Here is a 27,780-nt window from a genome sequence, read left to right as displayed (position 1 = left end):
CTTGTCTTGTGCCTCTGATGCTCACTGTTTTTTCTACTGCAGAGAACACTGCAGTACATGCACAAACACGCATATCCTGCATTAGTATGGATCACAAGGAACAAAGAGAGTTCATGAGCTGAGTACTTGAGTGTGACACATGCTGCTCCAGCAGAAAAACAGTAAAACCGCTGATTTTACAGCACTACTATACACACAGCATAGGAACTGTGAATCATCATTCTTGGAAGGTGTTCATTCAGCTGTTTTTGCAGAAAAAAACGCCATGACACAACACAAATGTAACAAATCCAGCAAAGGAATCTGACCATGTAAATGATCCATACCTCAGAAAATCTGAAAATGCTGCAACAGTAGACAAAATTAGGGGTGAGTTGTTTCCTGGATTATAATTGTAGAAATCTCAAAGTGATTGGTAGAAAATTATAAATGAAATCTTAGTGCAGCCATTTTGATATTCACTACAAAGATGGATGTTTATAAAGTCTTTATCTGTCTCCAGCTGCCTCAGTATCTTTTTCTAATTACAATCAAATAGCATATTCAAATTACTCTCTAACGTCTTATCTGCTGACTATGTTGGAAATTGATTCAAAAGAATGAGCCAACTTTATTCAGTAAATGTACTTTGTAGTCACATTATGATCCTTGAGTGTTTGTGTTTTCATCATTTTCGTGTTGTTAACTTATGTTGAAAAGGTCTTGCCAAATACAGTTTATTTCTCTGTGTATATTCTTGCTAGAAAGGCATTGCAATATAGGGTTAATACCTTTAGTTCTGGATTCTTACTGTGTTCTGTTCTCTGTGCATTTAACTAAATCCTCTAGATAGTTGTATAGTCCCCCTTAGTTTGTAGTTTCCTTCGTGTCTACTTTAGTTCCCTCATTCACATTTCCTCAGTTTCTGTGTTTTGTTCTCTCCACAGCTGTTTCAAATTCTCTTGATTAGCTGACCTGCATCCAACATCATTCTGCACCATCTCCTCTGTATATAAGCTCTCTGGTTGTCACTGCTCATAACCGGTTGCTCCCGTTACTCTGCCATGCTACATGTCCTGCTCTTCTTGCAATCTTTCCTGTCTCCTTGTTTACATGTATTTTAAAACTCTGCTTTTTGCCACTGTCAGCTCTCTGCACTTTATTACCCAGAAAACATAACAATATCTCTATATCAAATGGAAGCTACAAGGATAAAGTGTCACGGTGAAGTAAAATGGTGAATGGGAGAATGGCATTTTAATTTATTCAAAGGTTAAGTTAGCACTGAGCTGGATGTGATCCTCCTCTGGATCTGTTGAGCCTCCCTGGTCAGCCTCTTCATGACTCACTTCCTCTCTCCACTACTTCTCTGCCTTCTCTCTAAGTTGTCACTTCTTGTTTATGGAATGTCAGATGAAATGCTGTATATAGCCTAAGTACATGGGCCCTTTTTCTCCTCCCGTTCTGCGTGCGCACTCTATTATAGAGAAACTAAAGAGCAAATGTGTACCTAAATTCATAGATTTGCCAGAATCCCTTTCATTAATGTGCAATACTTGGTACGCAAATTGACACGTGTCGATATTGTACAAGCTTAGACAGAAAATGTAAGCTTAAAAATAATGAAAATTTAAAAAACAGTGGAAATCTATATGACTTTCAGCAGCCAATGAGGAGAAGACGGTTACAGACAACAGGTTTTAATTGTTCAGGCAAATTCCTTATCAATTAAGTGTCTTTAGGGTACAACAATTTTGAAATTTTTAACTAACTAATACTATAACTGGCTTGAGTTGTTTAACTTTTGTTGTTTCTCCTTGAAGAAATACGCATAGACACATTTACAAATTCCATGCATACACACACAAACACACACACAAGCAATGCTGCACACACACATGTAGTCAGAACCAGTAAATCACCAAGAGAGATTTTCACATTAGGGTGCAATTGCTCGCCCGCTTTCCTTTGACTACGCTTTACAGAAAGTGCCCTCACACACACTTTGCACTCTTCTATCATGTTACTCTTCCACATCACTTCTCCCTTCAGATGCATTTGCTCTTGTCAGGGCTGTGTAAAAAATGTAAAAACAAGGAAAGTACTTTATATGTTTATATATTCTCATGTCACCTTTGAAGACAAAATACTTGCAAGCTGATAAGGATGAACAGGCAAATTGGTAGAGATACATTTGAAAAGAAAAACATTTGTTTGAGTTGGTAACAAAATGAAAGATTAAAATAGATAGAAATAACTTTAAAAAAAACAAAGTTTTTGAGTTGATACAAAAAGTAAGAAAAGAATAAAAGGTGGGAGTTAATGCTACTACCAAAGTATAATATCTGCACTAGGATGCTTGCACACAATCTGCAGAATTTCCATATGAATATTGGAGGATTCAAGACCTCCACTATCAGTTTCAGCCTTGCTGTGGAGACACATTCATAACTTTAAAGGCTCATCAGCAGCATGAGATCATGCAAATGGGGGATGTTTTAGCGAAGAATGCTATGCACCCATGTCAACATTTGCAGTCAGAAAACTCAAACTCATAATTCATATAATGTTAGAAGTCTCTTTGACAATGTTAAAAACATTTTGCAACTAGACTGCAGTCTGAAAACCCCCGTTCTCAGCAAGCAGCATAAATGCACAAATTGGAAGTGCTTGGCATACCAATGTCTATGGCCAAACGGCCTCAACATAGCGCAGGTTTTCTGGGTTTTTTTGTAGATCGTGGATTGTTGTTTCAGATGCTTGATGAGATTATTTTTGTTATACCCAAAGCAGTGGCAGCAAGCAATGCACACAGCAGCCACAATGTGAAAAGTTTTCTGATAACTTATTGCAAGAGGTTATAGGCTTGGCAGGAGGCAAATCTCAGTAGATTTCCTTCAAATTCTCTGATGACACCCACGTCACTGATAAACTTCCAATGCTGCTGCAATGTTGCTCCGCACAGCGCACATCACCAAATATGCTACCACCACAATCTCACCATAGAAATTAGGAACCTATAGACATTATTATTTATTCTGCATTCTTGATCCATCCCAGGAGAAGGTTCCAGGAGAAGGCTGAGTTTTAATGTCTTGATGCAGTCTTAAGCACTATGTAAAGGGGCCTTAAGTGTAAGCTGGCTAAAATGGTCAGTGTAGGCAGAAGTCAACTACACATTTTTCCAGCTAAGCCAGGAGATCAGTTAGAGTATTCTCAGATTTGCTCAATATGACATGAGATACAGAGATACATGGGACACTACAGGGACAAAGAAACAAATACTCATGTTTGCTTAGTAACCTATATCTTATTGGAAGATAGCTGGTAGTCAGCCATGAACGTTGATGGAGACCACAATAAAATCTCACTAGAGCAAAGTTAAATTTGCATACATATAAATGCTACTTAACCCACAACAGCTGTTGAGCAGCTAATTAAATGGTAAAATGGTAAATGGCCTGTACTTGAATAGCACTTTATCAAGTCTGAGGACCCCATAGCGCTTTACACTACAATGAGTCATCCACCCATTCCTGCACACATGCACACGCTGACAGTGCTAGGCTACAATGTAGCCACAGCTGCCCTGGGGCAGACTGACAAAGGTGAGCCTGCCATACAATCAGTGCCACCGAGCCTTCTGACCACCATCAGCAGGCAAGGCGGGTGAACTGTCTGGCCCAAAGACACAATGACCGAGATAAACAGATTGGGGGTTTGAACCAGCAACCGGGCGGTTACAAAACAAATCCCTACCACCCGAGCCACAGTCGCCCCTAGACTTAGGCTTTATGCGGTTAAACTTAAGTCCTCCAGATGTAAAAACAAAAAAAACAAAAAAATCTGTGGTCTTTTGTTGTGGCACAGAAAAATCAATTGCTCTACTAATAAAACCCTGACATTAATACTTTATAGAAGTTTAATTAGTTACTCCAACAATAGTTTATTGATTATTATAGAGAATAAGAATTCCAATAAACAATAGGGACATAGATTGCTTTTACCTTTTTTAGTTGTTTATTATATGTACTAGGGATTTTCACACTGCAACCAAATTCTGAATATGTGGCATTTTTACTCATATTTACACACTGTATAAATATGAGTGTACACATGTTCTTTTAAAATATTCAACACAAATGTATCATAGTGGCCTTAAAGGGATACTTTTGATTTTTTTTTTATTTGAAGTCAGTAGCAGTTCCCATATTCATGGTAGAAACATATATGGCAGTGAGTTTGTAGAAAGTAAAGGAATCCACAGAGTAGTTGGAGGCTAACAGCTAGTCAGTCAGAGCTCTCTTTTGCAGGATATGGTTGTTGCATTTTTTATTTTACTCAATGTTTTTGTTGTTTTTTGATCTCAATAATCTCAGATAATAATTTTGAGGGTGCCAGGAAGTTCAATCCATCTCATCACCTAAGATTCATCAATCCATTCAACATCTGCCAAGAGTGGAGTGAGTCTGTAGATGTTCTGAACATGTTATAATCTTTTGAAGGTCTAGTATAACAATTTTTATCTTTTTCCTGAATTACCCCAGCAGACTCAGCTGCCCTAAGCAACATATTTTTACTTAGTACCTTAGATGTTTTATTAGAGAACAGCTGCAAACTTACACTGTTTAATATCCACTTAAACAGCATCGAACTTATATATTTTCAGTATTTTCAGTTGCAGATGCCATTGCAATGTCACTGCAATGACATCTCTCTGCAATGGCAATAGCTTTACAAAACCCCACTACAAAAAAAACCATAACTATTCCTTAAACACTGTATATGCCAACAAGTTGATTAACCTATTGTCCAACCAAGATGCTTTTTGATAGCATACTGGCAACTCTGGGGAGGGATAAGTATGACACAGAAACATTGCAGAAGGGCATATTGAGTTTTACACTTCAACTCTAAATGTGTTTGTATATGTATGTATACATATATGTATATCTCTCTATATATACACTGCTCAAAAAAATAAAGTGAACACTCAAATAACACATCCTAGATCTGAATGAATGAAATATTCTCATTGAATACTTTGTTCTGTACAACGTTGAATGTGCTGACAACAAAATCACACAAAAATCATTAATGGAAATCAAATTTATTAACCAATGGAGGCCTGGATTTGGAGTCACAGACAAAATTAAAGTGGAAAAACACACTACAAGCTGATCCAACTTTGATGTAATGTCCTTAAAACATGTCAAAATGGGGCTCAGTATTGTGTGTGTCCTCCACGTGCCTGTATGACCTCCCTACAACGCCTGGACATGCTCCTGATGAGACGGCGGATGGTCTCCTGGGGGATCTCCTCCCAGACCTGGACTAAAGCATCTGCCAACTCCTGGACAGTCTGTGGAGCAACGTGATGTTGGTGGATGGAGCGAGACATGATGTCCCAGATGTGCTCAATTGGATTCAGGTTTGGGGAATGGGCGGGCCAGTCCATAGCTTCAATGTCTTCATCTTGGAGGAAATGCTGACACACTCCAGCCACATGAGGTCTTGCATTGTCCTGCATTAGGAGGAACCCAGGGCCAACCGCACCAGTATATGGTCTCACAAGAGGTCTGAGGATCTCATCTCGGTACCTAATGGCAGTCAGGCTACCTCTGGTGAGCACATGGAGGGCTGGCGGATAGAAATGCCACCCCACACCATTACTGACCCACTGCCAAACCGGTCATGCTGAAGGATGTTGCAGGCAGCAGATTGCTCTCCACGGTGTCTCCAGACTCTGTCACGTCTGTCACATGTGCTCAGTGTGAACCTGCTTTCATCTGTGAAGAGCACAGGGAGCCAGTGGCCAATCCTGGTGTTCTCTGGCAAATGCCAAGCGTCCTGCATGGAGCACAACCCCCATTTATGGATGTCGGGCCCTCATACCATCCTCATGGACTCGGTTTCTAACAGTTTGTGCAGACACATGCACATTTGTGGCCTGCTGGAGATCATTTTGCAGGGCTCTGGCAGTGCTCCTCCTGTTCCTCCTTGCACAAAGGCGGAGGTAGCGGTCCTGCTGCTGGGTTGTTGCCCTCCTACGGCCTCCTCCACGTCTCCTGGTGTACTGGCCTGTCTCCTGGTAGCGCCTCCAGGCTCTGGACACTACGCTGACAGACACAGCAAACCTTCTTTCCACAGCTCACATTGATGGGTCATCCTGGATGAGCTGCACTACCTGAGCCACTTGTGTGGGTTGTAGAGTCCGTCTCATGTTACCACGAGTGTGAAAGCACCACCAACATTCAAAAGTGACCAAAACATCAGCCAGAAAGCATCGGTACTGAGAAGTGGTCTGTGGTCCCCACCTGCAGAACCACTCCTTTATTGAGTGTCCTTTCCCCTGTTGTCTATTCCATTTGCACAACATCATGTGAAATTGATTGTCAATCAATGTTGCTTCCTAAGTGGACAGTTTGATTTCACAGAAGTTTGATTTACTTGGAGTTATATTGTGCTGTTTAAGTGTTACCTTTATTTTTTTGAGCATTGTATATATAGAGATATATATCTTAATCTATATATATATATATAGATATATGTATATTTACATATATATATCTTTAAATAATGAAGGATGTCTCGTTTGCCACTCACTCTAAGACATCTCTGTTGAATGGCTTCTTGCTGTTTCCCAGGAATTCTCCAATCATTTGTCGGCTAAGGCCCTTCCTCTGGAGCAGAAAGTGGGCTACACCAATGGGCGTGTCCGGGATGAAACCACGGGAGATCAGGAACTGAAGGCCTTTGTCAGGGTTTCTGGGACAGACAAGACCGAGGGAGAAAAAGCCTGATTAGAAGGAATTCTTGGATTAAAATTTGAAACCATAAAACAAATTCTTATCACTACCAAGATGTGATTTGATCTGTACCATACTGAGTATCAATTAATGGCAATAGGTCAGTAACTTCAGATTAGCAGTTTAGAGACAAGTTTATGCAGTTTATAAGAGCACACATAATATAAACAGGAGCTGTTTCTTTTATGTTTTAACTTATTATTCTCTCTTGAATAGTATTCCACCACAAGTAGTTCAGTTTTTAAGTATTGTCTGTATATTGTGATTTAATTTTTAATTTGTGAAACCTACTTATAAAGTTTAAAAACATAATTATTTTTCAAAGTGAATTTTCCTGTATTCTTAAATAATCCGTTCATTTTCTGTCACATTTCTGTCATTTGCAGTTTTTATTTTTCCTAATACAGGTCCTTCTCAAAATATTAGCATATTGTGATAAAGTTCATTATTTTCCATAATGTCATGATGAAAATTTAACATTCATATATTTTAGATTCATTGCACACTAACTGAAATATTTCAGGTCTTTTATTGTCTTAATACAGATGATTTTGGCATACAGCTCATGAAAACCCAAAATTCCTATCTCACAAAATTAGCATATCATTAAAAGGGTCTCTAAACGAGCTATGAACCTAATCATCTGAATCAACGAGTTAACTCTAAACACCTGCAAAAGATTCCTGAGGCCTTTAAAACTCCCAGCCTGGTTCATCACTCAAAACCCCAATCATGGGTAAGACTGCCGACCTGACTGCTGTCCAGAAGGCCACTATTGACACCCTCAAGCAAGAGGGTAAGACACAGAAAGAAATTTCTGAACGAATAGGCTGTTCCCAGAGTGCTGTATCAAGGCACCTCAGTGGGAAGTCTGTGGGAAGGAAAAAGTGTGGCAGAAAACGCTGCACAACGAGAAGAGGTGACCGGACCCTGAGGAAGATTGTGGAGAAGGGCCGATTCCAGACCTTGGGGGACCTGCGGAAGCAGTGGACTGAGTCTGGAGTAGAAACATCCAGAGCCACCGTGCACAGGCGTGTGCAGGAAATGGGCTACAGGTGCCGCATTCCCCAGGTCAAGCCACTTTTGATCCAGAAACAGCGGCAGAAGCGCCTGACCTGGGCTACGGAGAAGCAGCACTGGACTGTTGCTCAGTGGTCCAAAGTACTTTTTTCGGATGAAAGCAAATTCTGCATGTCATTCGGAAATCAAGGTGCCAGAGTCTGGAGGAAGACTGGGGAGAAGGAAATGCCAAAATGCCAGAAGTCCAGTGTCAAGTACCCACAGTCAGTGATGGTCTGGGGTGCTGTGTCAGCTGCTGGTGTTGGTCCACTGTGTTTTATCAAGGGCAGGGTCAATGCAGCTAGCTATCAGGAGATTTTGGAGCACTTCATGCTTCCATCTGCTGAAAAGCTTTATGGAGATGAAGATTTCAGTTTTTCAGCACGACCTGGTACCTGCTCACAGTGCCAAAACCACTGGTAAATGGTTTACTGACCATGGTATCACTGTGCTCAATTGGCCTGCCAACTCTCCTGACCTGAACCCCATAGAGAATCTGTGGGATATTGTGAAGAGAACGTTGAGAGACTCAAGACCCAACACTCTGGATGAGCTAAAGGCCGCTATCGAAGCATCCTGGGCCTCCATAAGACCTCAGCAGTGCCACAGGCTGATTGCCTCCATGCCACGCCGCATTGAAGCAGTCATTTCTGCCAAAGGATTCCCGACCAAGTATTGAGTGCATAACTGTACATGATTATTTGAAGGTTGACGTTTTTTGTATTAAAAACACTTTTCTTTTATTGGTCGGATGAAATATGCTAATTTTGTGAGATAGGAATTTTGGGTTTTCATGAGCTGTATGCCACAATCATCCGTATTAAGACAATAAAAGACCTGAAATATTTCAGTTAGTGTGCAATGAATCTAAAATATATGAATGTTAAATTTTCATCATGACATTATGGAAAATAATGAACTTTATTACAATATGCTAATATTTTGAGAAGGACCTGTATATGCGAGAATAATCTTTCGTTGAAAAATCACCTACAATCAAATATGTTTCATTCTTAAGTTTCCATAACCATACACTCAGATAATATCTCCGCACCCAGCCTGTGACAGTACATTTGGAAAATGATTTTTAGCCAACCGTGCCACACATTATATGCATCTGAATGGAGGAGTTATATCTCTGCTTTTAATAATCATTTTGAATGTAGACGGCATTAGCTCCAGTAAAGCTATGACATTATTGTCACATGTTTTCCATTCACGTCTTCATGCAATGTTTAAACCACAGCTGTTTCATAAAGAAAACTGCGTATGTGACCATGTGTATGCGCCACAGCTAATGGGTTTAGTAGAGCACAGGGAGGATAAAAAGCAGCAGAGGAGGAGGCTGGAAGAGAACCAGACAAAGCAGATCTGCGGGAACAGCAGAGAAAGGGAGGATGAACGCAGGCTTGACCGCCGCAGAGCATCTGCCACAAAAGCCTCATCAGCACTCCCTCAGCTGTTAGCTCACCCCGTCAGCTGAAGGTGACGATGTCTCGCCAAATGATTTTGGCAGATATCACTCACTTGATGTTTGCCCAACAACAGATGGATCACACATGGTGATTATTATTCGCAATCAGGAAGGAACAGAGAGGAGAAGATTGAAAAATTGGAAGGAAATATGTAATGGAGAGGTTCAGATGAGTGTAACTGTTTCCATCAGATAATTGCAAGCATTGATTGATTCCTGCAATGCAAAAGTAATCACTTTCAGGGGAACACAGCACGTTGGGTATATTTAGTCTACCCTATTGCACAAATCTGGTGTGGTGTCTGTTTTTATTTTATAATCCACAGATTAATTTTTATTTATGTAAGCAAATTTCTGATATTTCTCAGGATTAAATGTTCTTTAAACCTTATTTAGATTGTGTATTTTAAGTTAACATAAATGGTAATAATTATTGTTGCGTTACATTTTTTAATTATTTCATACATAATTTGCCTCCAATTTTCACTAAAACAATAAGTACAACAGGTGTAAATAAGTGAGCTCATTGTTAAAAGAAATGCAGCAAAGAGTGGCATCTTGGGTACTAACTCTCTATCACAACCTTTACACCATTCAATTGCTTGGTAAATATGCCAGTAAAAAGCCTTTCTGTCCAAACATCATCAATGTAAACATGTAATGTTTGCTAAATTCTAAAAAGACTTTAGCTAGGACCATGTAATTTGTTCAGCCACAAACAAACCACATGGGTTTGGTGCAAAACACAGGACAAACATAGAGAATCCACTCGGGATCAATGTAAAGTATTGTGAAAAATGTGTCATGCTCTGGGCCTGTTTGTCTTTTGAAGACCCTGGGGACCTTGTTAGCATCATGTTGACATGCCTTTGTAAAATATTTTGTGCCACTAGTGGCCTTTATTCACAGTAATCAGACAGGAAACAGCAGAGACAGAAGGGGGAAGACATGCAGCAAATATTCCAAGGTCAGGAATCAAACTACAAATGGCTGCGTCAAGGACCATTAGCCTCCACACCCTAGGCACCCACCTTCCTGCCTCTCCACGCAAACTCCACGTACCGTCCTTGACTCTGACCTACAGGTACATTTTAAATAAAAATTTGGTGGCCTCTGCCTATAAAATAAAAATGAGTCCTTAGTGGGTCTTTGAACAAAATAATGATCTAAAACATTTGGCCAAATCAATACAATGACAGATACAAAGTCAACCTTTCATGGCCATCACATTCCTCAGACCTAAATCCAAGAGAAAACCTTTAGGTTAAGCAGAAGGGAGAAAGGACCAAGAAGCCTGGATGATCTAGAGCAATTGTGTAAAGAGGAATGGAAAAACCTAATGATTTCTAAATATAGAGCTTTGTTCCTCTGAATCAGTGTAATCAAATTAACGGTTGGATTTTCACTGCAATAAACACAAATTTATTTTAAGACTTTTTACGCATCTTTACCAGAGGAACCATAGTTGGGGCTGGTGCTGTATACCTAAAGACAATTTTTCCAGCCATAAAAGCTAGCACAACTGGTGCCAAAAATATCAGTGCTGCAGTGTTGTAAAGTGTTAAAGGGAAACAAGAGTACAACATGGTGAGACCCTAGTAAAACTGGTGAGTCAGCAGTGAGACAACAGCAGTTTCATGTACACAAGAAATATAGACTATTTAGGTTTTTGTCTCATCCTGGTGTGCTGTCAGGAATAAATAATACTCCCCTCCCCCCTTCATGTTGGTATCCCTTTTTATTGCAATTTTTATTAATTGCTCATGAACAGATGGACTGCAGCAACAAAAAATATCTGTGTTTTATGACTCACACTAGAGCTCAGCTGAATGTTGTCTGTTTCACCAGAAGCACAGAGTTCTATGAGTAGCCAGAGAGAGACTGACGGCTGGTTAGCCATGCTTTGCATTTTCTGAGTGGCAGCATGATTGTGTGTTGTGCTTGTAAACATGACAGGGCCCAAAATTATTGCACTAATGCAATGCACAAAATTGCTCGTGTCCATCAACTGTACTTTTTTCTAAGAAGGAAGACAAAAGGAGAATTCAAGGAAATGGTTGATTTTTCCTTTTCTTAGATTTATGTATAAAGTGACTTGAATAAGTATCTACACCTCTTGAACTTTTCAGATTTTGTCAAATTCCAAACAGAAATGTATAGCTTTTCTAGTCAAATCCCAGCACAAAGGAGTACACAATTATGAAGTTGGAGGACAGTTATATATGGTTTTCCTCTCAGTCAATGTTTTGTATAACCACCCTTCGCCGCAAGCATTTTTGGGGCCTTATGTCTCAACCAGCTTTGCAGCTAAAGACTGACATTTTTGCCCATTAATCTTTGCAAAATTGCAGATTGTATAGAGGAGATCTGTGAACACCAGCTTTTAGGTGTTACCACGGATTCTCAATTGCATTTAGGTTTAGACTTTCCCCAGGCAACTCAATCTAATGAAAATACTTTGACATAGGTTTTCCCATCTTCCCATGTGACCAGCTCCCCTGTCCCCACTGAATAAAAAGCCTTTTCCACAGCACAGTTCTGCTATAACCATGTTTCATCACACTAAAGGTAATTTAAGTAGTTTGTAATTTTTTGTATATATTTATTGTTTATTATAATTAACATTCATTTACACATTCCTTTGTGCACAGCTAGATTTATTTATACATTACTTACACATTTTATACTTCCTATGTTGTGTTGTAGCTCAGAGGACCTTAATTAGTCAGACACAAAATACGTTTGGATAAAGTTGCCACAGCTTCGTGGCAAAAGTTGCTGGATCATTGTGCTGGTGTCTGGGAGAGGCTGTAACTATCATATCCAGCCAGTGTCTGTGTTTTGAGTTTGTGTTTTTGTTTATTTCTCCTGGTCTGGTACTTAGTTTACCCTTAGTTCTGTGTTTTTGTCTTGTTAATTGATTTCACACTCTGTAGTCTGACCCACACCTGTTCCTTGTTCCCCATGATTATTCTGTCCCTCCATTCATAGGTTTTCCCTGCTGTTCTGTACATATCTAAGTTCTTTAGTTTCCATTTTTCCCCGCTGGTTCCTTGTGTTGTCTTCCATGTCTTTCAGTTGTGTCTGGTTCTATAACTGTACCATACCCTGATGACTGGAATTGTGTACTCTGGTCTTGTTGGAGCATGTCATACTCCTGTTTCTGTGCCTGGTCATGTGAAGAAGTATAATTAAAACTCTACTTACCTTTGTTCTCCGTGTTCCTGGAACCTTCTCTGCACTTTGATCCTACCAAAACCCAATCATGACAGTAACTATCTGAGCATTAACTGTGACCCATGTGTTCTAGAAACAAACTGTGCAGATAGTTCAGTAATTTCATAACTACATGTGCAATGTTAGTTTTAATTCACACATTGAGTTGTGAATGTAGGTCAGAAACCTCATGTTTGGGGTCCCATATTTTTGGATTGCACGACTAATAGTTGTCCAGTGAACAGATTTTCCCACCTGACCTCTAGATCTCTGTAATTCATCTACATGTCGACAGGACTTGTGGCTGCTTCTCTAATTTTGGATCTTCTTGGTAGGCCTGTTAATTTAGGTGGATTACTATCTCTTGGTAGGCTTGTACAGAAGTGCACCAATATTTTTGGATTTTTTAAAAATAAATTTAGAAAGTCCTGCATAACTTTCCCTCTATTTCACAGTTATGCTTTCTTTTGTTTTGGTCCATCTCATAAAATCCCCAAACAACAAACTGGAGTTTGTGAATGTTTTTGACTAAATGAGAAAAACTTTAAGTTGGATTAAAATTTTGGCAAGACACTGTAGCTGTTGTTTGATCAGGTGGTGCATCATGTTGTAAAGGACCATTTCAAATATGTTATTTTTTAAATACCCTGAGCAAAAGAGAAAAAAAGCACTGAGTTCTGTGAATTAGGAATTAAAACTGCTCCCTCTGCTTGCCATCTGGTTTTCAGAGTTTGTAATTATGTGCAGGGTTATTGAGTGCTGGGGGCAGAATGTTAATACAGGAAAGGATTGTGCGTACCTAAACAAACACCCACTACTTCTCAATAAGTACACACACAACAGTGAAGTTTCTGCAAAGTACTTGCCTCCTGATGTGCAAGATTTCTCTAGTGGAATCTGGCATGCTTTGCTGTGTTAATTAGCCCCGCTTGACATATGTATTCTATACAGTACAGACCAAAAGTTTGGACACACCTTCTCATTCAAAGAGTTTCTTTATTTTCATGACTATGAATATTGTAGCTTCACACTGAAGGCATCAAAACTATGAATTAACACATGTGGAATTATATACTGAACAAAAAAGTGTGAAACAACTGAAAATATGTCTTATATTCTAGGTTCTTCAAAGTAGCCACCTTTTGCTTTGATTACTGCTACGCACACTCTTGGCATTCTGTTGATGAGCTTCAAGAGATAGTCACCTGAAATGGTTTTCACTTCACAGGTGTGCCCTATCAGGTTTAATAAGTGGGATTTCAAGCCTTATAAATGGGTTTGGGACCATCAGTTGTGTTGTGCAGGAGGTGGATACAGTACACAGCTGATAGTCCTACTGAATAGACTGTTAGAATTTGTATTATGGCAAGAAAAAAGCAGCTAAGTAAAGAAAAACGAGCGGCCATCATTGCTTTAAGAAATGAAGGTCAGTCAGTCTGAACAATTGGAAAAACTTTGAAAGTGTCCCCAGGTGCAGTCGCAAAAACCTTCAAGTGCTACAAAGAAACTGGCTCACATGAGCACCGCCCCAGGAAAGGAAGACCAAGAGTCACCTCTGCTGCGGACAATAAGTTCTTCCAAGTCACCAGCCTCAGAAATCGCAGGTTAACAGCAGCTCAGATAAGAGAACAGGTCAATGCCACACAGAGTTCTAGCAGCAGACACATCTCTAGAACAACTGTTAAGAGGAGACTGTGTGAATCAGGCCTTCATGGTAAAATGGCTGCTAGGAAACCACTGCTAAGGACAGGCAACAAGCAGAAGAGACTTGTTTGGGCTAAAGAACACAAGTAATGGACCTTAGACCAGTGGAAATCTGTGCTTTGGTCTGATGAGCCCATGTTTGAGATCGTTGGTTCCAACCACTGTGTCTTTGTGCGGTGCAGAAGAGGTGAACGGATGGGCTCTACATGCCTGGTTCCCATCGTGAAGCATGGAGGAGGAGGTGTGATGGTGTGGGGGTGCTTTGCTGGTGACACTGTTGGGGATTTATTCAAAATTGAAGACATACTGAACCAGCATGGCTACCACAGCATCTTGCAGCGGCATGCTATTCCATCCGGTTTGCGTTTAGTTGGACCATCATTTATTTTTCAACAGGAGAATGACCCCAAACACACCTCCAGGCTGTGTAAGGGCTATTTGATCAAGAAGGAGAACGATGGGGTGCTGCGCCAGATGACCTGGCCTCCACAGTCACCGGACCTGAACCCAATCGAGATGGTTTGGGGTGAGCTGGACCGCAGAGTGAAGGCAAAAGGGCCAACAAGTGCTAAGCATCTCTGGAAACTCCTTCAACACTGTTGGAAAACCATTTCAGGTGACTACCTCTTGAAGCTCATCAACAGAATGCCAAGAGTGTGTGGAGCAGTAATCAAAGCAAAAGGTGGCTACTTTGAAGAACCTAGAATATAAGACATATTTTCAGTTGTTTCACACTTTTTTGTTCAGTATATAATTCCACATGTGTTAATTCATAGTTTTGATGCCTTCAGTGTGAATCTACAATATTCATGGTCATGAAAATAAAGAAAAATCTTTGAATGAGAAGGTGTGTCCAAACTTTTGGTCTGTACTGTATCTCTTTCACATGCTCACTCTTCACATTGACATTTCTGTAATTCATGCAGCTCTTATGGTGCCTCATTTCATCAAGATCTAGGTCTGCCACAAGCGGCTCTAATGGCTAATTATTGCGCTTATTACACAAGCATGAAAGGGAAAGGGGAATTAGGGACATGTCTGATCGGTGTTAGATGGAAAAGTCATACATATAAAAAATACATTTGTCATAAAACTCACATATCCTCCCATCTCTTTTGCCTATTCTGTGTTGAACATTTGGCACTGCAGTTTCCTTTGTAATGACAGAGTCATTGTTATTCCAACCACATTCAAGGAGAAAACTATATCAGGTAGTCCTTCTCTCAACCTTTTCTTCCTCATCTTCTCTGTTCTGCTTCTGTGCTTCATACTTGTCCATGTTTTTATCCTTGGACAAGCTTGAACACAAAACCACATGCATATACACATTTAATAAAAACACCTGAATTCCTTCCCTTTAAGTGACTTTGTATTAAAACAATTATAAGTTTACTTAGCAAACATTGTGCACACAGATTTGAGATTCAGCATACCTCAATTTGTGCCTGTGTGAGCTTTTTTGTATGCATGATCAGGCAATACCTGCGTTTTAGCCCAAAGCACACAGTGGTGCCTGAATATCATAGTGCAGGTAAGAGGAGTAGGATATGAAGTGGTGAGACTAATAAGCCATAAGCCTGATTGCCTTTATTTCTCTCCTTTACGTTTTATTTTTTCTATCTTACATTTTTTTTTTATCTCTTTCTACCCTCCTAGTTGGTTTATTACAAGTGATGTTAACTTTCAAGGTATTTAATCTGGTTAATATGTACAAGAATTTTGCAAGAAGCACATTTTTGAGGTCAGACACTTATGTTGGACATCAGGCTTGGCTCTCACTCTCAGCTCCTATCCATCCCAAATGTGTCTTGTCAACTTTAGGCCAGGACTAAAGTGTGCAGGCGAGTGTTGGAATGCTTCACCACAGCACATCACGCTTTTCATTGAACTTAGCGACATAAGGCTTAAATGCTGCTCTTAGGCCATGCACACCCATTCCATGAAGCTCTCTACTCACTGTTTTTGAGATAATCTAAAGGTTGGTTGGAGGTCTCTCGATGGATCCTTGCAAGTGCTGATCCCATAATGTGACTAAACCTAATTCCTGAATTTTGTTGTCCGTGTAGTGTCTTTAAATGTTTTTTTAAATGTTTTGTCAGCCACAGCCATAGCGATTTTAAAAATGTGTGCACAGCTTACAAATATGCATTATAGGCAATTCAAATTACATAATTGCTCTAATGAAACAAGCTAGAAAGATGTTATGAAATACAAACAGTATTGACGGCTGCAGCTTCCTGTGTGATGCAGCTGTAACGGCCCAAGGCCTTTCCCTTTGGGCTTTTGTGTGTGTGTGTGTTTATTAGCTTCTGCCTATCATGGGTTCTTTTTAGGTTTTTTGTTTTTGTAAACAAATTAAACAAAAGTTTTAGGTTATTTTTAGGAATGGGTTCCCTTTATTTGCCATGGTCTTTGTGCCAGGCCATAACACTCTGCTGAGGTGAAAAAAAAAAAAAAAAAAACTTCCTGTTGCTACAATTCTGAATTTCAGTTGCGCATCTGGGGATTAAGTTGGACAAATACTGCTATAACTCACCTATCACTAATACAATGCTCAGCCAGGATGTCAAATCAGGGCTGCTAAGCTGTTTTACAGCAAAGGATCTATCAAATGTTGGGTTTGTGATCATACAGTTGCAGCTTATAGGTAAGCCCCAGGTACTATAACATCTATTTGGGGTTAAGGGATATACTGTACAGAACCTTTGAGCATCTTCTTCGCAACACATGTTCATTAAAATATACAATTTCTGATACTATAAAGTCCAGTAATAAAGTAAAAAATGACCAAATCTATGTGTCATTGCTTCTGTTTTTTCTTCACTGTATGAACAGCTTTTGTCTTCGCTTGTTTTCAGTGTCAGACTTATTGGTCTTTATTGTGGACTGCTATGAACTGCTTTATGTTTATGCTTCTAATTCTCTTTTTTTCATGTTTTACAGTCAACAGACACAACCCCTTCTCATATCTAGCACAGCACTGTGTGCAATGCACTTATTGAAATTTCCATCAAGTTGTACTAATTTTAAATCTCAAAACTACATCAAACAGGAGATAAAATCAAAAGTTAAGTTTTACAGATAAGAACTCAAACTAATAAATCATGATATCCTCTTTCAAAATAAATCTGAGGGTTACTGCACTTGGCTCATTATAGCTATTCATTGGTCCTGTTTGGTGGTCTGTATGTTGGAGAAAAAAAAAAAAATCCAATCTGAATTCATCACCACCTGAGCGCTAACAGTTTGTGCTAAAACTCTTCAGTGTGGATACTGCTGCTAAGAGAAGAGGACAGGTGTTTTCTACAACATAGTTGGGATATTTCTTTGGCAGCAACAGATTTAGAGAGAGCAGGATATTTAGCAGATAACAGCAAGAATGAACAGAATGAGACAGTTGCTTGTTTCATTCGTTGAGAGCCTTCAAACTTTTTGTCAGCGTTTGTAAATGTAAATTGTTTGGAAATTTTAGACACACACTACTGTTGTAGCAATGGTAGCTTGTTCATTTAATAATATAAGATGCAAAATGTTGTAATCAGAAAAAAATAATGAATTAATAATTGTTCAGAACAGGGAGCTTAGATTAACAATTAATTTTTATTTATTTTAATACAGTTCTTAAGGAGAAAATGGACTTGGCTGCAATCATATCAGTAAATCAATATTTACAAAATGACTGGAAACGGGCAGCACAATTTTGACCAGTGCATCATTTTTAATTTACAATGTCAAAATACACTCTTGACAAAAGTATCTCTCTACCTGTGCATGAACTTTGATGACATCCTATTCTTAATCTATAATGTCCAATTTGTTGATGGACCCACCACTGACAGCAATAGTAACTTTAACTATTATGTAAACATCTTCCACAAGGTTTAGGAGTATGTTCATAGTTAGATGAGAAAACTAGAGTTGCAGCCTCTGCTCTAATTAATCCCAAACGTGTTCAAGAAGGTTGAGGTCAGCACACGTTTCTCCACAACTTTATATAACTTTATACACCTGTAGCCATGGAAGTCAAGTCAGGTTTATTTATATAGCGCTTTTCAGCTACAAGGCACTCAAGGCGCTGTACATAAAGAAAAACATTTCAATGATACAGAAAATCAAACAACAGAGGTAATAAAAAATAAATAAAGAGAATATGGATAAGATGGATAAGAAAACTAAAGGAAAATTGGACTGAAAACCTAACTGATAATGTTTAGGTAACACATTCAAAGGCCACTCTAAACAAATAATTTTTTAATCTTGATTTAAAGCAACTTAAAGTTTTGGTGCTTTTACAGTTTTCTGGGAGTTTATTCCAGATTAATGGAGCATAAGAACTAAAAGCTTCTTCTCCATGTTTGGTTCTAGTTCTGGGTATGCCGAGTAGATTTGAACCAGAAGACCTGAGAGGTCTGGGTGGTTGATACACTGACAAGTCTGTAATGTACTTTGGTGCTAAGCCATTCAGTGATTTATAGACTAACAGAAGTATTTTAAAATCTATTCTCTGAGCTACAGGGAGCCAGTGTAGGGACTTTAGAACCAGGGTGATGTGCTCCACTTTCTTAGTTCTAGTGAGGACGCGGGCAGCAGCGTTCTGGATCTGCAGCTGTCTGATCGACTTTTTAGGCAGGCATGTGAAGACACCGTTGCAGTAATCAATTCTACTAAAGATGAACGCATGAATTAGTTTTTCAAGGTCCTGCTGAGACATTAGTCCTTTAATCCTGGAGATGTTCTTTAGGTGATAGAAGGCCGACCTTGTTACTGTCTTTATGTGCCTCTGAATGTTCAGGTCTGAGTCCATCACTACACCCAGGTTTTGAGACTGACTGGTGGTTTCTAGCTGTATTAACTGAAGCTGTGTGCTAACTTTTAAATGCTCTTCCTTTGGTCCAAAGATTATTACTTCAGTTTTGTTTTGATTCAGCTGAAGAAATGTTTGGCCCATCCATGCATTGATTTATTCTAAGCATTTACCCAGCGCTTCTATGGGTTCATAGTCACCTAGTGACATCATAACGTATAGCTGTGTGTCGTCTGCATAGTTATGATAACTTACATTGTTGTTTATTAAAATCTGAGTTAGGAGGAGCATGTAGATATTGAATAGGAGGGGCCCTAAGATGGACCCTTGGGGAACGCCACATGTGATTTTTGTTGTCTCTGATGTAAAGTTACCTACTGACAAAAATAGGTCCCTGTCCTTCAAGTAGGATTTAAACCAATTGAGTGCTGTACCAGAAAGGCCGACCCAGTTTTCCAGGCGCTCTAATAAAATGGAGTGATCAACAGTGTTGAATGCTGCAATAAGGTCCAATAATACCAGCACTGTGGTTCTTCCACAGGCTGCATTTATACGGATGTCATTGAACACCTTGACAAGAGCAGTCTCTGTACTGTGGTGAGCAGCAAGCCTGACTGGAAGACATCGAAGCGGTTGGTTGTTGTTAGGAAGTTGTTTAACTGCTGAAACACAGCTTTTTCAATAATCTTGCTGATGAAGGGGAGGTTTGATATAGGCCTGTAGTTCTATAGTAGCAGCTTGTCCAAGTTGCTCTTTTTCAATAGAGGTTTGATAATTGCTGTTTACAGGGCCTCGGGGAAAACACCTGACAAAAGGGACGTGTTTATTATTTGTGTTAAATCAGATGTTATTATGGGTAAAGCTTTCATAAGGAAAGCTGTGGGTAAAACATCGGGACAGCAGGAAGATGAGCTTAGTTGGTGTACGATTTCTTCTAAGGTTTTGTAGTTTATTTGGTGAAATTAGGAAATTTTGTCAAAAACAGTTCTAGTTGGAGACAGCATTGGTACTGGAGTTGATGTGGATGTGCTGACTGCCCTTCTGATCTTTTGGGTTTTTTCAATAAAGAATTTAGGAAATTCATTGCAGGCCCTGGTAGAGTGGAGTTCAGATGCTACAGTTACAGGAGGGTTTGTTAACCAGTCGACCGTGGCAAATAATGCACGGGCATTGTTAATGTTTTTGCTGATGATCTCAGAAAAGAAAGATTCCCTTGCATTTTTCAGTTGTTGGTTATATCTGTATAGTCTCTCTTTATAGATAATATAGTGAACCTGGAGTCCAGTCTTTCACCACCTGTGTTCAGCTTTTGGACACTCCTTTTTTTCACTTCTGACTGGTGGAGCACTTCTCCACGGAGACTTTTTCTTCCCAGAAACAACTTTCACTTTAATTGAAGCAATTGCATCAATGATGTCCGAAATTTTAGAATGAAAGTTGTCTACAAGCTCATCTACAGTGTTACTGGGCAAAGTGGAGTTAGAAGAGTAAACCTGGTTAAAGGTTTCAGCAGCACCGTCCTTAAAGATGCGTTTTCTTATCATGTCTCTTTGGCAAGCTGGGCCGTTGGAGATGATGCTTTCAACAATAACAGAAAAGTGGTCAGATAGGGCAACATCAGTTACAGACACCTTGGAAATGTTTAGACCCTTAATGATGATCAAGTCCAAAATATGTCTCTGTTTGTGCGTTTGCTCTTTAACATGCTGAGTCAAACCAAGATTTCTAAGAGTGTCACATAGATCTATTGCACTTTTGTCTTCAGGATTGTTCATGTGAAGGTTGTAGTCTCCCACAATAATTAAACAGTCATAATCAACACATATCACAGATAAAACCGCATTAAAATCACTGAAAAAGTTTGTTTTAGACTTAGGAGGCCTGGAAATATTCAAGAACATGGTTCAGACTGGGCTCTTTACCTGGAGAGCCAAATATTCAAAAGAGTCAAATTTGCCCAAAAATACTTTTTTACATCAGGATTATACCGCCGACTACCTGGAGGTTACCCAGGCTGGCCCCGGTGGCTTCATATTGCACTAGCCTCGCTCCTAGGATCTCTCCTGGAAGGATCTTCCACACACAACTACCCGACGCCGAACTCTGGAACTTCCCCGGCAGGCTTCTTCCGGACCCGGATTCTCCAGAGACCATTCAACCTAACCTGTCCACACTCCACCTCTCCGCTGATGCTTCGCCTGCACTCCAAGCTCTAACCCAAGTAACTAAGAAATCATCAGACTTACAATTGTCTCCATATTCACTTCTTCTCCAGTCCGAATCCCTCTCCTCCTGGCGGATTGCCTACTCCCTCCTAGTAAGAGACATTTCACATTTAAGTTCCGGTTTCGTTTACTGTACCACTTACCTGTCGTTTTTCCTTACAGTTGTTCCTGCACACCATACCGATCCATTCTCCTTAAATAAACCTTTTTCAAACTTGTACCAGTTTCCCTTGAGCGTGATTCTGCATGTGGGTCAGAGCCATGCGTAACACTATGACAGAATACTCGAGCCAACCCGACCCAGCAGAGGAGCTCAAGGGAATTCTTTCCAATCATACTCACCATATTCAGTCTCACGATTCCACCTTATGCTCTCTAGCCGAACAACAACGTCAGACGAATCAATAGATAACCACCAGTCAGATAACCGCCATGTTACAGCTATCCTTGAACAAGACCCCCACTCAGCCAGTTCAGAGACCCAGCATCTTCCTTTCGTCCATGACGTCATTTCCCCCAGTCCTGAGAAATATTCAGGTGAGACCAGTGACTGTAAGGGTTTCTTGTGACAATGTTCTTTAGTGCTCAATTGTTCCCCCCACTCTTTCCCCCATGATGACTCTAAGATTTCTTATGTTATTGGCCTTTTGTCAAGAAAAGCACTAAGATGGGCTGAGTCTCGTTTTCCTAGTTGTGTCCAGTTTGGTTGCACATTTTCTGATTTTGAGAAGGAGTTTAGGATACATTTTTCTTTCTGTATTGATTATGTGGCTTCAGGGCGAAAGTTATGGACTATTAAGCAGCGGGGTAGACCGCTAACAGAATTTGCTATAGATTTTTGTATCCTTGCAGCAGAATCTGGCTGGGACAACCGGGCCCTTAAATCTGGATTTCTTTCATGCCCTAGATGAGACTTTAAAGGATGAGCTTGTTTTAGTGGATGAACCAGAGTTATTGGAGGATTTCATTGCTAAAGCCATTAGAACAGATAGCCGGTTAAGGGAGAGGAGGAGGCCCAGAAATGTACGCAGTTATGTTAGGACCCAGCCAACGTTTTTGCCTACTGTTAACCCCAAGCCCCCTTCCCAAGAACTGGCAGGAGAAACTGTACCCATGCAGGTGGGTAGGGCGCGCCTCACTAGCAAGGAAAGGCAGAGGCGCTGGCAGGCTACGCAATGTTTTTATTGTGGCTCCATAGAGCATCTTGTAGCCGACTGTCCTACTTGTCCTCCTCGGCCAAAAGATCACATCTGTCGGTAGATAGGGACATACCGGCGGACCAGACTGTTTCACCCGAATTCCTCAGATTTTGTTTGCCAGCCACGTTACTACTTAAACAACAGGTCCACAATCTCTCTGCACTGGTTGATTCAGGAAGTGAACAGAATCTTATAGACTTGGATCTAGTTAAAGCAGCTGGGATTGAGACTGTGGCTTTAACAGCACCACATCTTTTGACTGCCCTCAACGGTCAAGAATTGCCTCGTATTACTCACCAAACTAAACCTATAGCCCTATTGTTGTCTGGCAATCATCAAGAATGAATTTCCTTCTACGTTTTTCCTGTAGCTACGCACGCTATGGTGCTGGGTTTCACTTGGCTTAGTAAACACAATCCTCACCTTGATTGGGTTAAGAGTAGAGTTGAGTCCTGGTCCACCAGATGCCACACTACCTGCCTTCAGTCTGCAGTCGCTCCCGTTCCCCCTGACTCAGTTGTTGAGGAGAGTGATTTTCCGGATCTTACCCGGGTACCTTTGACATACCATGATCTTAAACAAGTGTTCAACAAAGCTAAGGTGCTTTCGTTACCTCCACACCGACCCTATGATTGCGCCATTGACTTACTTCCAGAAGTTTCCCTGCCCACCAGCAGGTTGTATCCCATTTCTACACACGAGCAGCAGACTATGGAGAAATATATTAATGAGTCCCTGGCTACCGGCCTTATCCGCCCTTCTTCATCATCCCTAGGCGCAGGTTTCTTTTTCGTCAACAAGAAGGATGGTTCTTTAAGGCCCTGTATTGATTATAGGGGGCTTGCCTATAGTATCCCCTTCCTTTACTTTCTTCAGCTTTTGAACCTGTCCGCGAGTACACAGTTTTCACTAAACTTGACCTTAGGAATGCCTACCACCTAGTTAGGATCCGCCAGGGGGATGAGTGGAAGACAGCTTTTAAGACCCCACTCGGACATTTTGAATACTTAGTCATGCCCTTCGGCCTCTGCAATGCCCCTTCTGTCTTCCAAGCACTTGTTAGTGACGTCCTGAGGGATTTTTTGAACATTTTTGTGTTTGTCTACCTAAATATTTTGATTTATTCTAAGGACCTGAAGACTCACCAGCATCACGTTCATCTGGTGTTACAAAGACTTTTAGAGAACAAGCTCTACTTGAAAGCGGAGAAATGTGAATTTCACCAGACCTCTGTTACCTTCTTAGGTTTTATTCTAGAGGGTGGACAGCTCCGTGCAGACCCAGAGAAGGTTAAGGCTGTGCTGGAGTGGCCGGTTCCGGACTCACGGAAACAATTACAGAGGTTTCTCGGCTTCGCCAATTTCTACCGCCGCTTCATCCAGAACTACAGCCAGACGGCAGCACCTTTATATGCACTAACTTCCACTAAAGTGCACTTCCTTTGGAACTCCGCTCCGGATCAAGCCTTTCGTGTTCTTCAGGAAAAGTTCGCACAGGCACCCATCTTAAAACATCCAGATCCCTCCAGACAGTTCATTTTGGAAGTCGACGCCTCCGAAACTGGGGTGAGAGCAGTACTCTCACAACGTTCCTCTGACGACGACAAACTGCACCATTGTGGGTATTTTTCGCATCGCCTGAGCCAAGCCGAAAGGAATTATGATGTGGGTGACAGGGAACTCCTTGCTATTAAGCTAGCCTTAGAGGAGTGGAGACACTAGTTAGACAGTGCCGTTCAGCCTATTTTAGTCTGGACCAACCGCAAGAACTTGGCTTATTTACAGACTGCTAAAAGACTTAACCCAAGACAAGCCCGTTGGTCTCTTTATTTTTCTCGGTTTAATCTAACCATCTCTTTCAGACCTGGGAGTAAGAACTCCAACCCTGATGCTCTTTCCCAGCAGTTCGCACCAGATGACTCTGAGAAGCTACCTAAACCTATTGTGCCCCCTGCCTGGACCATCGGATCTGTGTCTTGGGAGAATGAGGAACTGGTCTCCCGAGCGCTAAGGATAGAGCCTGACCCTCGTAACGGGCCTACCAACCGTACGTATGTCCCTGCTGCGTTAAGGTCTAGGGTTATTCAGTGGTTCCACATGGCTAGGTTCTCTGCATATCCAGGGGTAAGCCGCATCATTTCCCTGATTATCAGACCTTACTGGTGGCCCTCTTTGCACCAGGACGTCTGGGAATGGGTGCTTGCTTGTACAGTTTGCTCAAGAAATAAGAGTAGTAACCAACCCCCAGCTGGTCTACTGCAACCTTTGAGCATCTCTAAGCGTCACATTTAGCTTTAGATTTTGTAACTGGGCTACCCACTTCCAAGGGTATGACGGTCATTTTGTCTATTGTAGATTGGGCCGAGCATCTCCCTTGGGTTGAGTATGCTATCAACTCACAGGTCTCGTCTGCTACAGGAGTTTCCTCCTTTGAAGCCTCATTAGGGTACTAGCCACCTCTGTTTGCGGCTGACGAGGTCGACGCGGCTGTACCCTCTGTTCGCCATCATGTTCGCCGATGTGAACTGATGTGGAGACAAACAGTTCAGGCGCTCAATCGGACCGCGGCCCAGAACAAACGTATCGCTGACCACAAGAGACGGCCAGCTCCTGCTTATCAGCCGGGACAAAGGGTTTGGTTATCCTCCTGGGACATCCCTCTCAAGGCCATGTCAAAGAAGTTGTCACCTAGGTTTATTGGGCCCCACATTATTGAGTCCTTAGTCGGTCCCTCTGCCGTTCGCCTCAGGTTCCTCTTTACGAGTACACCCTACCTTCCATGTATCTCAGGTTAAGCCCGTAATGGACTGTGGTTCTTGCCCTCCGGCCGAACCCCCTCCGCCCAACCCTGGACCGGTTGGGACACCCGGTTTGGACTGTTCGTCGCATCCTTGACTCCCGTCGGCGTGGACGGGGCTGGCAGTTTCTGGTGGATTGGGAAGGTTTTGGTCCCGAGGATCGTTCTTAGGTTCCTCGAGCATTTATTTGTGACCCCACTTTGATTTCTGATTTCTTTGCTTCCCATCTTTCTGGACCGGGTGGCAGTTGTTGGGGGGGCTCGAGTATTAGCCTCTGTGGTAGCTACCCAGCCAGCCTCGTATTAATTAAGTTTAAGTGTCCTTTGCCTTCGACAACGTTTAACTTGTTCTTTGTTCTTCTTCGTGAACTGAACCGGCAACTACCTGGAGGTTACCCAGGCTGGCCCCGGTGGCTTCGTTCAAACACTAACTACATTTTCAAGGACCTTCCAAGAATTATACCGGTGACTACCTGGAGGTTACCCAGGCTGGCCCCGGTGGCTTTGTTTCGCACTAGCCTCACTCCTAGGATCTCCCCTGGAAGGATCTTCCACACACACCTACCCGACGCCAAACTCTGGAACTTCCCCTGCTGGCTTCTTCCGGACCCGGATTCTCCAGAGACCATTCAACCTAACCTGTCCACACTCCACCTCTCCGCTGACGCTTCGCCTGCACTCCAGGCTCTAACCCAAGTAACTAAGAAATCATCGGACTTACCATTGTCTCCATATTCACTTCTTCTCCGGTCCGAATCCCTCTCCTCCTGGCGGATTGCCTACTCCCTCCTAGTAAGAGACATTTCACATTTAAGTTCCGGTTTCGTTTACTGTGCCACTTACCTGTCGTTTTTCCTTATAGTTGTTCCTGCACACCATACCGATCCATTCTCCTTAAATAAACCTTTTTCAAACTTGTACCCGTTTCCCTTGAGCGTGATTCTGCATGTGTGTCAGAGCCATACGTAACACTATGACAGAATTCCTTTTAAATTTTGAGTGAGGAGCTTTTTAAGTGATCTTATGATTCAACAAGTATGGCAGTAATCAGGCTTGGGTGTGGCTAGTGAAACTGAACCAAAAAAACTTGATCATTACAGCTATATCATGATTCAACAAGGAAGACAATTATATTTTCACATAAGTCCAGGGTGACTTGGATAGCTTTTTTCTCTTAATTAAGAAATCATCTTTCTCTGATATTAAGCGTTGTTAGTTAACCAAAAAACAGTTTACTGACAAACAAATCTAAACCAGAATAAATCTGTAAGAGACAAATCATTTTTGTGGCACAGCATGTTAGTTTTAACTACCCCAAGCCTCATTTGCCATTTGTATCAGGTGTATATATACTGAATTAGAGATCTCAGGTACTGTTTATAAAACCGATAAAAATAACTCTTGTATTCCTATCACTGCTTTGCTTGTTCTAAAATTCTATATATATAATATATATATATATATATATATATATATATATATATATATATATATATTATTATTATTATTATTATTATAATATTTCTTTTTTTTATTAAAATGTTGTTTTTTTTCAAAACTAGATAAGAACCTTGCAGAACATGCCACAGTCGAGTGCAAGGTGTTGACAGAATGGCAGAGAGAAATAGGAAAAAAACATTTCTATGGTGACTAAAGAACATGGGGCTAGTGCTGAATGAACCTGTGGTGTTGAAGCTTTGAGACCAAAACTACACAAATCTCCAGGGATATCTGTTCTTTTTTTTGTACAGAGTTTTATTAGCCATGAACTTAAACACATATAATATTACTCTTTATTCAGAAAACACCCCCGTGGTGTGGGGTAAATATACAGTACTGTGCAAATGTTTTAGGCAGATGTGAAAAAATTGTGTAAACAAAGAATGCTTTGAAAAATGGAATTGTTAATCATTTCTTTTCATCAATCAACAAAATGCAGTGATCGAACAAAAGATACATCTAAATCAAATCAATATTTGGTGTGACCCCCCTTGCCTTCAAAACAGCATCAGTTCTTCTAGGTACACTTGGAAACAGTTTTTGAAGGAACTTGGCTGGTAGGTTGTTCCAAACATCTTGGAGAACTAACCACAGATCTTCTGTTAATGTATGCTTTCTCACATACTTCTGTCTTTTTATGTAATCCCAGACACACTCAATGATGTTGACATCAGCATTCTTTGTTTACAGCATTTTTTCCACACCTGCCTAAAACATTTGCACAGTCCTGTATGTTAAAAATCAAATCTATAAAAACCAAGTATTGGATTGTCTTTTATACTGTTAATATTGATTGGCCAATTTTTAAGCTGCAACTGTTGCGAGTTACGTCGAGCAACATAGGCAACAAGCTTTGCGTTCCTATGGTGTTGTCAGCCCAGACCAGCTGCCCTGTGTGCGCACCAATGGCTGAGGACGCACGCTACTTTGGACACAGCTCTACCCTCCTGCGCAATTACCTGTAATCCAATATTTTGATTAAAGGCAAAGCAGGGTGTAATCTTTGCCTCATTGG

At 40.9% G+C, this 27,780-nt stretch overlaps 1 protein-coding gene across 5 annotated transcripts in view; it reads right to left on the bottom strand.

Annotated features, from left to right (window-relative positions):
- iqsec3a (IQ motif and Sec7 domain ArfGEF 3a) overlaps positions 1–27,780 on the bottom strand; it is a 164,886-nt gene that overhangs the window by 39,094 nt on the left and 98,012 nt on the right. For all 5 annotated transcript variants that reach the window (XM_047389795.1, XM_047389796.1, XM_047389797.1 and 2 more), the window contains one exon: positions 6,586–6,747. In XM_047389795.1, the coding sequence (XP_047245751.1) occupies positions 6,586–6,747 (162 nt within the window). The remainder of the gene's footprint in view (positions 1–6,585; positions 6,748–27,780) is intronic.

Source organism: Girardinichthys multiradiatus, chromosome 17 (genome assembly GCF_021462225.1).
Source record: "Girardinichthys multiradiatus isolate DD_20200921_A chromosome 17, DD_fGirMul_XY1, whole genome shotgun sequence".
Taxonomy (NCBI): domain Eukaryota; kingdom Metazoa; phylum Chordata; class Actinopteri; order Cyprinodontiformes; family Goodeidae; genus Girardinichthys; species Girardinichthys multiradiatus.
This window is presented reverse-complemented; position numbering and strand designations above follow the sequence as displayed.